Below are 12,683 nucleotides of genomic sequence, written 5' to 3'. Positions count from 1 at the left end.
TATTTCTGTTAGATTTTCGTCTTCTCATAGGTAACCTTCTTCTCGCACTCTGATACCTGCATTTTTAATCTTTCCACTTAGGGAATTTGTGAGTTTGTGTCATTATTCCGCATTTCGAGGAGGATGGTCTTTTCTTCCTTTAAGTTAAGGATAGTCATTTTGTGTTCGGAGAGTTATTTCGAGAGCTGATTGCACTTTTCAGTCAGATCGCGTAGTTATTTGGAATATAGTTGATTTTGTTGAGTGAGTGTTGTGAGTATTTATTTAGTGTTTTATTCAGAGATCTTTAAAGCACTGAGCTACTTTGTCAGAGATTAAGATTGCTGCTGTGATGCGCCAACTAACTGACTATGAGTGTTCATTAATACTTACTTCTCATACGACTAAACTTTCCCTTTGATTTATCCATAAATCTACCCAATTTTCCCTAATTGTTTCGCAATTTCCAACATAGTATCTTTAATTTAATTCATATCTTCTTCATAGTCATATTCTTATTCCTGTTAGTCATCTTCTTATTACTTTTATTTATCTTTCGCTGTTTATTCTTGTTTCTTCCCTATGCGTTACTTTCTTTCCTTAATGTAACCGAGAAGTTCTTATTTATTTTAGTTGCTGATTGATTCGAGTGTCAATATATTCTCTCTTACTTTTTAAAATAATGATTTATATATGTGGATTTCTTAGCCGTTTAGGATTTAGATGTCTATGCGCTTCTTTGAGGGTTAGTTTTGGGGGTCTTCTTATGAGATTTTGTTGATTGTGTTTTTGAGTTTGCTGAACATGCTCATCTGTCTATACTTTACTTTATATGTATGTGTATATTTATATATTTCAAATGTATGTGGACTTATTTGAATGCTAATTTATATCTGCACTCTGACATGACCCTATTTATATTATAGTAAAAACGAGCAGACAAATCATCAGGCAAATATTACAATAGTTTAATTATGTATGTTATTTTGCTTCTAATGATCAACCTTCCCCTCCTCCGAACTTTTTCCCGAAAACGAGAACCTGCAACTTGTCGTAGAGTGCCAAGACACCAGCACCTGCAACTCCTCTCAGTACGTTTGCTCCTGCTCCTCTAAAGAATGATTTCATTCCTTCAGCTGCCATTATCTTCTGGGCACAGTCGATCGATCCTTTATATTTCTCTCCTTCTCCTGAGGTCATCATCATTCTTCTTCGGACTGTATCGATAGGGTATGAAGCCAGACCAGCCATCACTGTCACAGTCCATCCAAGTGCAAAGGTCACAAAGAAATTATCTTGCAGGCTTTCAGGGAGAATGGGCTTTACTGAATCGAACATGCCGAAGTAGAGTCCTCGGTAGATAAAGATACCGACGCATGAGATCACAAAGCCTCTGTAGAGCCCGACCATACCGTCACTTGCGTAGGTCTTCTTGTAGACATCAATTAGACCATTGAATTGCTTCTCTCCTCCAGTTTTGGCACTCTTGAGATCGTTTGTCAATCTGGTTCGAGCATAGTCGAGCGAGTAGACAAAACCGAGTGAGACTGAACCAGCGACACCTCCCGATGCAATATTGGCAAGAAACCATATTAAATAGCCATCTCTTTTTTTGTCTCGGCCGAGGAGTCTCTTGAAGTAGTCTTTAAATGCGAAATTGAGTGCCTGGGTAGGGAAGTATCTCAGCACATTTGTGAAGTTTCCTTTCCATAGAGATTTGAAGCCTTCTTCAGCAACAACTCGATTACCGCAGTCCATAATTCCTTTGTATGGCACAGTAAGAGCCCCTTTTTTAAGCATAGCATCCATATTCTGCAGCCTGAGCTTAATGAGTTCAATGGGAGCAGCGCAAGTCTTAGATATTGCAGCAGAGACCCCACCCATCATGAACTCAATCATGAAGGTTGTAAAATCATTCTTCTTCTCATGCATAGAAGATTGAGATTGCGGCTTTTGAACTTGTTGAACTTGTTGAGCCATCTAACTAAATTAATTGCATGCAGATTAAGATGTGGATATTTAAATCAGCAATATAAACAAATATATTAAATTCTAAAAAGATGACCAAAATTATATCGGAAATTAAATTTACTAAAAATGCATTATTTAGGTATGAAAATGGTTTATTTGGGAGGATAAAAATCAATGGGTTTGGGGTCGTTGTATTTATAGGTTATGACTTTGTTGGATTTATAGCAATAATTATTGTATTTATTAATCTAAGATTGTTAGATTAATTAAATACTTATAATAGTGTAATTTCTTTCATATTTATTATTTGGTTAATTTTTATGTATTTGTTTATAATGTTGTGTTGCTTTGAATGTAGCTATTAATTATAGGTTGGTTAATTAGGGTGATTGTGGGACTGTGAAAATTCTCATAATCAAACGGAATATTTTAGTATTATAGTATATTTTAGTGTATACAGACATATATAGCTTCGAGGATAATTTGATTATGTTGGCCATCTTCGGGATAACATTACAGCACTCAGCCATAACACATCTTTGTATGCATATGTAATATTATGTTCATTGCTATAAACTTCTCACATCATAATCATCTATATATATATATATATATATATATATATATTCATGCATAAACATAAGTATCGATAATGCGGTCATACAATAATCTTAACACAGAATAATCGAACTTTCCCTGTATTGTTGTTGTTGGAGTATTAGATTGGTTCAAGCTTTGACTAGTTTGTTCTCTGGCTTGATATTTTAATAAAATATGGCCATTGATTACTATTTAGTTTCTGTCAATATGAATTACTATACTATACTAAAGGAGTATAGGATGCGTTCATCGAAATATTAAAATATACTGGCAAATGGAATTGTGGATTGGTTTAAATATTGGCTCATTTAGTATCTCAAATGCCTACACGCATACACACATATACATTTATATTTATAAATGAAGAGACCCGATGACAACAAACACAACAAAGTCGACTAGTTCTTCAAAACCCTGAAATAGTACATGAAAGTTCGGGGCAAATAAATAAAGTTTACCGAATTCCTAAGGTTCGAACGTGGTGATTAAGGTATTCTCGTCAAGCTTATCTAATACATATTCTAACGCGCGAGAACTCATCATCGCACATAGGAACTAATCGAGTAAGAGTTAAAGAAAATGCTAAACGAACGCAAGAGCTTCGAAGATTAATACAGAATCTAACGCAATTCTATCATATTTATTTCGAAGTATAATTCAGTGGTTGATGAGAACACTTTGCTCAAATAAATATAAAAATATCCGAAAGGACTGACTATCGATGACGAACTCCTTCGGCTGACTTACGATGGCGTAAAGTAAAGTATACGTTCGCTGATAAACAGAAGAAGAGTTTTATTCATTAAGTCGAAGTAACTGTAAAAACAAAGAAATAGCGAAGATAATTATATTGGCTACATACTCTACGCATACCCCTAATAAATCAAATAATATAGCAACACAAACAGCCTCCTCTACAAAATAAAGAGCAATGAAATATAAAATGAAATTCAGAAGTAGAGAAAAATAGAGAGAAGATATTAACTAATTACGTATTAGTTTAGGAATCTGTTCGAAAAGACTTGTAGGGAGAATCTGAATAAGACTCTAACGGACACGAAGCTAGAGAGTGATGGTAAACAGAAGAAGGTCAATTCGCAATGGGAGGAGATTAACAGAATGTGCATCTAGAACTATGATTAGCTCATTGAAGAACATTTGAGGAAAATGGGGACGAAGTGATTGTTAGATGGTATTAATTATTTGATAAGCTTATTTTTTGTGGGGAGGGGATGCGATGTGAATGTGACTCGAATGTAAGGTAACTGAAATATATGGATGTAGAAGATCCATAAATGCACAACAGTATGAATGCACATGTAAATCATATGAATTCCAGTGTAAGTAATCATTCAAGCACTTTCCATATCAAACTCCCAAACAAACTTAATCTGCTCTATATCATTCTTTTCTTTCCCAAACTCAACACACACAATCGAACAATTAGGCACAATCTTTTTTACTCCAAGTGAGTATGTCAACGCGCATATCAATCCTCCATGTGTGCAAACAAGGTGATGTCCATTCCCTAACTCCCTTAGATACTCGATGGCTCTCTTTCTCACAATCGGCCATGTTTACCCATTTGGTGGTTCGTAGCTCAAGGAGTTTATTATTTGTTTTTGTTACTAAGGTAGTGAATCAAAGTGATGTCCTTCTTGATCCCCAAAGTTTAGCTATCGTAATCTCCAATCCTTTTTAACTTTATGAGCTTGATTGAATCCTGTTCCAATTTATAAAGTGTTGAGACATCGACTTAAATCCGAAGAATGTATGCTTGTGAAATTGTGGAGATTCTAATGGAGGCCTCGGAAGAGTAAACTTGCTTGTTACCTGCCCTTTACCGAAAGCTTTGAGTCTGTCCATCCGATTATTGCTCCACTATGATTGCCGACTGATTGACCATGCCTCAACAAATAGATTATAGGCCTTTCGGAATTGGATTTCAGGTGAAGTTAATGCGAAAGAAGGGCATTCAATCTTTTAAAATGCGCCATTGATTGAACTGATAAGAATCTAACTAATGGTGATGACACATTATTGCTTATATGATATTGATAACATATTTAAAAATAATGAAAAAAGTGTATATTCTCATCCCAGCAATTTCAGTCCCACTCTCCACCAGCACCCAAAACATCGTACTTAGCACATTCAACATTCTTAGATCTAATAATTGTAGAAAAGGACAGGATGTTCCAATATAATTATACATAGTTAGCATATCCAGCAGAAGAATTCACATAACTAAGAGCAGAAGCACAAATAACCCCCAATATCTCCACCGCTTTCTTACCACAACAACAGCAATAGTCCGACGAAATAAATATTTGCAGTGATAAGTGGCTTACAGATAAATTTGAATGCGATTATAGAAATTAGTGTGTAGAATATACGGCTCAGAGAATAGAATGAAAAAATGTTGAAGAATTTGTGTGAACTACATCAGTAGTTTGAAGGCTTGAAGAAATCTCTAGGCAAGGGCAAATTGCAGAAAAATAAACAAGATAATTTTCAGGTAAAGAGTTAAGAGTCAGCCAAAGGATCAGATTCAATGCAAGGAAATGAAGTCAGTCGACAGTATAAATAGACAAATAAATCGAAAGACCAATCCTCTGAACTTTGTGAAGAAGAGCAGGAAGGATTTGATATCCACTAAAAATAGTAACTCTTAAATCAGATCCATCAGCTTACGAAATAGAAACTGCTACAATAACAAGCAATACAGAAATATAACTGTTATTGCTAGGAGCTATTGAGGATAATTGATAAGAATAATGCGATGTGATTGTTGTTGTTGTTGTTGTTGCTGTTGAGTTCAATGATTTTTAATGTATATAGTGTTTTAATATGTAATATGTTCATCATGCTTTGATAATACTAAAGCTACTAAATAAACTCTGACATTGAGACATTGATTATCATACAAATTATTTAGCACTCATGTTCACACTTTTTTATTTGATCCTTTATTTCAGTTTACTCTCTGTGATGTTCACATTGCTTGCATTTTTGGATTGAATTTTGCTCTTTGTGTTTGTATTTGCATTCTTGTTGAGAGCCTTGGCGGCTGTATTGGCATTGCTGGCGGGTCGATAGAACATGAAGGCTTAGTTCTTATTAACTTTGTTCATCTTCACTGTAATATTGCCACTTTATCTGAAATCGAACTGGTGACCCTTGTTGAACTTCTTCTCCCTGTCTCGATCTTTGGCATCTGAGCCATAGTCAATGTTACTCTCAGTGTACTCGCTTCCAACTGTGGTTGTCTTGTTTATCTTCCTCGGTCTGATGTTTGATCTGCTGGCTTCCAGAATTGCACTGTAGTCGTATTATATTTTGGTTTTTATTACTTTATAGGATTTGCCCTATTTGAGGAATCTCTCTAAATTGTCCAGGCTTTTCTGTTTTCGCAGATTGCCACTTGGTTATAATGTGGATGTCTACATGTTGTGTACATGGGATGGGCTCGTTGCTAAAACATTTGTTATTGTTGAGGGTGTTGGCATTATGATCAAATTTGTTGAAGATTTATACGATTTGAGTCCTCGTTTTTGGGTACTGTCATTGTTACTGTTGTTACTGCCATTGTTTTGATAGGCCTGCTATTACTATTCTTCTTACTCGTATTTGGCAGTCTTACGATGGAATGGCCCTTCCTGTATTTAATACTCTTACTGGGTGACTCGGATGTTGATATTGTTGTTGTTGCCATCATATTTGCCCAACTATTTTTATTTGGCTGCCGTGAATGTATGCATGCTCCTGGCATTTATATTTCCTCTTGGTGATACTTTATTGTGATAGACATTGCCCCTATTCCCAAAATGTCTCGGGCTCAATTTCTTAACTAACTGTTCGTAATCATGGAGTAACTGTTTGGCTTTTGTTTTGGATTTTGTGGGTGATTTCAAGGCTGTTAAATGGTTGGAGATTTATTGATAGAGTTATTGTATTAGTTTGTGGGATTTCTCTGTTTAGTTTTGTTTGTTGAAAGGTGGAATTCTTGTGAGGATTTGGCTTAGTATTTTTCTGCATTTTACTAATAATTTTATATTTGAGGTTTATTAGAATGTGTGCATATCTATTTATTTCTTCTCTATTGTCTTTTCGGTCTTTTCGGTCTTTTCGGTCTTTTCGGTCTTTTCGGTCTTTTCGGTGGTTATTTTCATGGTATGATTAACCTAACACTCCTAAATAATCTTCTCCGCAATTTAATTAAGTTTCATATTTTTTCTTTTATTGTTCGGCTCTTCCCTATCTGCTTTTCTTCTTTATTATTTTCCTACAATCTACGGTATATCCAATATTTACTTCGCTGCTACTTTCATAGGATTTATACCACCCTTAAATCAAATATCCGATATTCTTCACAAACTAGCAGCATCCATTAATATATCCACAATCATTAACACTACTGCTGCCTTCCCAAGTCATGAGTAAATCCATATTAAAATTATAGTCATTGCCCACATCCTCATCCTCGTTGGATTTCTACAAATATGATGAATAAATGTACGCATTCGATGAGCCTGCTCAATTAGTCCTCCCAATTCTTGTTGTTGGGCTTCTTTGGGAATGTGGTGGTACTGAGGATGTTGTTGGTGTATGCTGATGACCCTGAATGCTTTGTAGTTGTCTTTTTGTTTGTTTGTTGTGAGTTTTTTAGGGTTTTGCTAAGAGTCTGCTTCAGGCTTTTCATTTATTTTAATAATTATTATGGTTTGTTTGGATAAGCAAATTTAGAATTTTTTTGAATTATATATGCATATGTATGCATATCAAAGGCTACACTTGAAATTGTTCAAACGCCCTCCGGCATTATATCATATGCCATATAGCTATTATTGTAAAATTACTCGTTTGTAAAATCACTCGTTTTAATAGCTCATCACAACATCGCGGACTTCCTTGTTCGAAATTGTCTATACCCTTTATCTAAGAGTCATCAACTTTCCCATTTCTACTACTCCAACATGCTCCTTCCTTCTTTCACAAGAACCGTAACATCCTTGATATCTATGATGAATTATTTCGACATTTTGATAAGCAAACCAGGTGGTAATCCAATTGAATGGCCCTTCGTCCAATGTTGACTTTATCACCAATTGGATTGTGATCTGGGTCCCATTGCAGTCTCACCTTATTCGGCATCTCCTTTTTCTTCAGTACCCCATGATATGCTTGATAGAGTATTTCTTCAAAGCCTTATTTAGTTAGACGAATTGCTAATATTATCGGTTGTGCTTTGTTGTTCAACCTGATCGATATATCATCTAAAGGAAGTTTTTTTTCTATGCCATGCTTGTTAGGCTTCATCTCTGCAATTGGCACTATTAGTAATGTTAATTCTGATGTTTGATTATAGCTGAGGCTATTTGGGTTGTAGGCTTGTTAGATAATAATGAATAATTAGTTAGCTGAAAATTAATTTAAACTGCCTTCGAACTGCACTCGGCTTTCATGATATCTTCATGCTGAATTGCAATATACAATAGTTTCATAGATGGCTATTTGACATTAATTTATAATTAGAATGAACTACAATCAACATAACAGACAAATCATACTCCACTGTTGTTGTTTCTTCTCCTTGAGTTTTTGTAAACAAATTAGGTGCTTTGGAATAAGGGACTTTGTTGTTGTTGTTGTTGTTGTTGTTGTTGCTGCTGATGTTGTTGTTGTTGCTTTTGTATGAAGGGGTTGCTGCTGTTATTGCTATTGTTGTTACTATTATTCAGTTGGACGGTATTTCCGAATATTGTTGGATTACTATAACTATTGTTATTGCTGTTGTTATTGCTTTTGTTATTGCTGTTATTATTGCTGTTGTTATTGCTGTTGCTGGAGCTATACCAACTACTGTTATTATAACTTTTGCCATTGCCATTATTATTAATATTGTGATTGTCATTGTTATTAATATTGCGGTTACCATAATTATAAGACTAATGAATTGGAGCTGATATTTGCGATTCCATTGACTGATTATTCATAATTAGAGTAGTATTGTCATAATTGGGGTTTGTTTGGCTGTTGGTGGCACTTTGCTATGGTATGTGAAATTGGTTGCTATTTTGGCTTTAAAGATTATTGGGATGGATTTCGATTGTATTCTCGGTTATTATGTTTCCTGTGCTTGAAGAAGTCGGGTCATTGTTGCTCATCTGGTTGAAGAGTAGTTTGAGGAACTCTTCATCCAATGCTGGCAAATACTCCTTATTTTAAATTAATAGCCGATACTGCTCTGACCCACTCACATTGCCAGATTGCGAAGTGGCAGCCATCGGCTATTCATAAACTACCGTAGGAATAAAAATGCTGACTGAGTCACCGTTATCGACTAGCTGTATTTTGCCTGCATTGACCAAAATTTAGAAGAAGCGAAGCGAAGGGGAAGGTATCATCTTCAATATTATATAGCATCCATAATCATCAGTATGAATAATCATATTATGATATTATAATTTGACTAGCATAACATAAAACACATTTCCTCTGAAATTATGGCATTCCGATTTCAGACCATAAAAACTCCTATTTAACCATAAATAGCTTCACTTTAATAATCAATGAATCAATGATGTTATAAATTTGTATCAATTGTTCGGATTTGTGGCTGCCACATGCCCTTCATACACTTTACAAACCTCTGTCGCTTGCTGATGCCCCACATAGATGCAAGCTGAGTGTTTGGTCCCGTTATCTGCTGTCAAATGATAAAAGTAGTTGATCCCCCCAACAACTTGTGTGAACAATGCATCGATGGTAAATGAGACTGCATTGATGTTAAGTTTCGAGTTGAGTGCTGCGAGATTTTATTGGATTAGATCCTTATGTTATTGTTCGAGTTAAACTCGGGAAAAGCCACCAACCATCATTGCGATGAATATAAAGGATAAAGATATTATAATATGTAATTAATTATAATGCATTTAGGTAGTGGGAGAGATAGTATTTGACTGCTGAATAGATAAACACATACAATTGATTTAATCATCATGGAAAAATTATGGAAACATTATGGATTTCATTACATACATAATCATACCTACTTAGAACCAAACTCAAGCTGAAATCATAGCAAATATAAATAGGATATATATTTCAATTTCTCATATGTTTTTTAATTAATGCATGTTGGTCTCTTCAAATATAAAAAATAGTATCCATCCAATCATTTTCCATTGCAAAACTGACTGACTTTGGGCTTCTTTAGTGAAGTTGAAGCGTTTATAATGCTAACTTTGTTGCTTTTTAGGGATTCTACTTCCTCGGTTTTACCAGTCATAACATTTTCTTTTCCCATGTGAAATTCGACGCATGAATCTTTTTTCAGGTTTTTGTCCATTCTTCTTTGAGGGTTGGCTGAAGTGAGTAATGGGGAATCCATGCCGTCAGTACTCTTTTTATAAGAATCAGCAATCTCTTAGCTTTCATCAATCATCTCAGTTTATATTCCCGAGAAATAGACATGCGCCAATGCTTTTTATGCTGTTATCCTTTAATTTGGGTTCTTTTGAAGCATCATCCTTAAAAGATCCAAAGTTTAGTGTGATAGCTTTTTATATTATTCACCTGAGAAATCGATATTCGCACTTCTGTTTTGAGCCAAAACCTAATTATAAGTCTTGCCTGGGAATGCACTCTTTCCTAAGAGGAGCACATGGAATATGAGGCCAAGACTGTAAACATCGCATATAGGAGAGTACTTTGTATTCATGTCCTTGATGTTGATAACCTAGGGTGCGACATAACCAGGGGTGCCGCATCTTACAAACAAGTAATGGCTCAGGTTGCTAAATTCAGCCAGCCCATAATCAGCAATAACACAAGTCCAGTCATTCTTATGCTTGAAGATGAGGTTTTCAGGTTTCAAATCGCGATGCATAATGTTCTTTGAGTGCATTTCGCGAAGGCCTTTCAGAATCCCATGGATTATCTCACGGACTTGGTGTGGTTTAAACTTATATTTATCCTAAATTAAATATTTGGTACCTTAATTTTATCGTAGAGTTGGCCTCCTTCGAGCAATTCCAGGATTATATACAGGGAATTCTAGGATTCGAAGACTTAGTACACATTCATTGTGTTAGGGTGATTTAAGCATCGTGCAATCTCGATTTATTTAACTAGACATTATTTGCCGTTTTCTTATGCATATGCAGCTTACTTCGAAAATGCTTTCACGGCGTAATGCACTCCGTCTTCTAGTTTCTGTGCTAAATAAACAGAGGCGAAATTGCCTTTCCCTATTTTCTTGATAGGTTTGAACTGCTCGTGGAACCCCCTTTGATTTAGTTTCTTTCTCAAAATTGACCTAAAGGATTAGAGCTGTTGCAAATTTGCTAAAGTATAAGTACAGATTTCTTTTCCTCTTTAGAATTTGATTTCTAGGCTTTCAGGAATATAACTGAACTTCAAATCAAAATCAAACTCCATACTCTTCGATGAATGTTACGGGGCAATTATCTCGATAAGTCCTTGCTAATAAATTTAGAGGCTGACGGCATTGCCTGACCTTTTGACTTGCAGTCTACCCTTCAGGTCATTAAATGTTTGCACTCTTCCTTTTGTGAATAAGTTGTTTGCTTCGATATCCATTTTAATTCTTCTATGAATTATCTTCTAATATTTTAATTGTTTATTTTGCTCAAATTTAATCAAAGATTATAAATCATTAATTTAAATAACGCCTGAAAAGGGTGTATTTCCGTTATCCAATATATCGATGAAATGAAGAATTAGACAAAAAATATTATTGTAATTTAAATGATAAAGTTGTAGGTTTGAGTGACTAATGATATTTGCAGAATTTAGAGTTAATGGAAATCAATATATATAATGAAATTATGAATAATTTTATGACTTCGGTCTGTGGATTGCTTGCTTTGTCGGCTCTGTCGCTGTTGGTCGATTGTCATCCGACATTTTCAGAATATTATGTGCTTTATAATCGAACGTACTCTGTCGATGGCGCAGAGTACTCAATGCGCAAAGAAATTTATAAGCAAAGAATCGCCAACTTTACGCAGTTTACGGACTTCGTTCCGGGAGTGAATCAGCTGACGGATAGGACTGAGTACGAACTGAACGGTAATTGAATATCTTATGCAGCACTCAAAGGGCTCAAAGCGGAGAGTGCGAAGATCCGCGCGGTGCGTTCGAGCAATCGCGGGTCGTCCGCGCATCGCCTGGGACACACTGTCAAATCAGCGCCTGCGAACTTTGATTGGAGATAGCACGACGCAGTCACAGAAGTGAAGGATCAGAAAACGTGTGGGTCCTGTTGGGCGTTTTCCACAACAGCAGTCGCCTAATCCTTTTTAATACTGAACCGAAAGTATAACAAAACGATAGACTTAAGCGAGCAGTATTTGCTCGAATGCACAAGAAACAGTGATTGTAGTGGCGGACTCACAAAATTGGCTTTAGATAAATTCGCAAAAAGTGGGCTTCCTTTAGAGTAAAAATACTAATATTCTCCATAATTTCAGCATTTTAACATTTGTGCAGAAGATGAGTTAATTAGTTCTAAATCCGTCACTTCGTAAGATGAATTTGATGTTAACGACAACGAGCTCATATAGCACTTACTGAAGGGACCAATCTCAATTCATATATCCTCATAATACTTACCATATTACTCTTCAGGAGTCTATAGCTGCCCACAAAAACAAGAATTAGATCATTCAGTTCTTCTTGTTGGTTATACTCCAGATTACTGGATCATTAAGAATTCATGGGGAAAGACTTGGGGAGAAAGAGGTTTTGGAAGGATAACGAGAAATAGATAGTTTAACTGCGATATTGGCGCCTATGTCAATTATTTGAAGCTTAGTGGTTAATTCTTACTTTTATAAAGAGTTTGGGCTTTTGCAATTGCTTGCATTTTGATGGTTGGGTTGTGAAAATAGGGATCTGCTCAAATTAGCTTTATTTTTATTTATTTTATTTTTGTTTATGGCTTAGATAATATTTTGGCTATTTACATATATGTATTCATTAATTTAAAATTACAACTTAACTGCTTTAAGAAGCTCTTATTATTGGGGTTGGGGTTGGGGTTGGGGTTGGGGTTGGGGTTGGGGTTGGGGTTGGGGTTGGGGTTGGGGTTGGGGTTGGGGTTGGGA

General features: G+C 35.5%; 1 protein-coding gene and 1 pseudogene across 1 annotated transcript; one reads left to right on the top strand and one right to left on the bottom strand.

The window, feature by feature from the left end:
* Positions 1-978: 978 nt before the first annotated feature.
* Positions 979-1,938, bottom strand: LOC148298749 (uncharacterized). The gene has a single exon (XM_088276668.1). The coding sequence runs from the start codon at positions 1,909-1,911 to the stop codon at positions 979-981; it is 933 nt and encodes a 310-aa protein (XP_088132794.1). The 5' UTR covers positions 1,912-1,938.
* Positions 1,939-9,930: 7,992 nt separating this feature from the next.
* LOC148298748 (cathepsin L-like) lies at positions 9,931-12,393 on the top strand (annotated as a pseudogene).
* Positions 12,394-12,683: the final 290 nt, after the last annotated feature.

The sequence above is a fragment of the Brachycentrus maculatus genome, unplaced genomic scaffold (genome assembly GCF_059751285.1).
Source record: "Brachycentrus maculatus isolate JH-2025_06_01 unplaced genomic scaffold, ASM5975128v1 h1tg001647l, whole genome shotgun sequence".
Lineage (NCBI taxonomy): Eukaryota > Metazoa > Arthropoda > Insecta > Trichoptera > Brachycentridae > Brachycentrus > Brachycentrus maculatus.
Note: the sequence above shows the minus strand (reverse complement) of the source record. Positions and strands in the feature narration are given on the sequence as shown.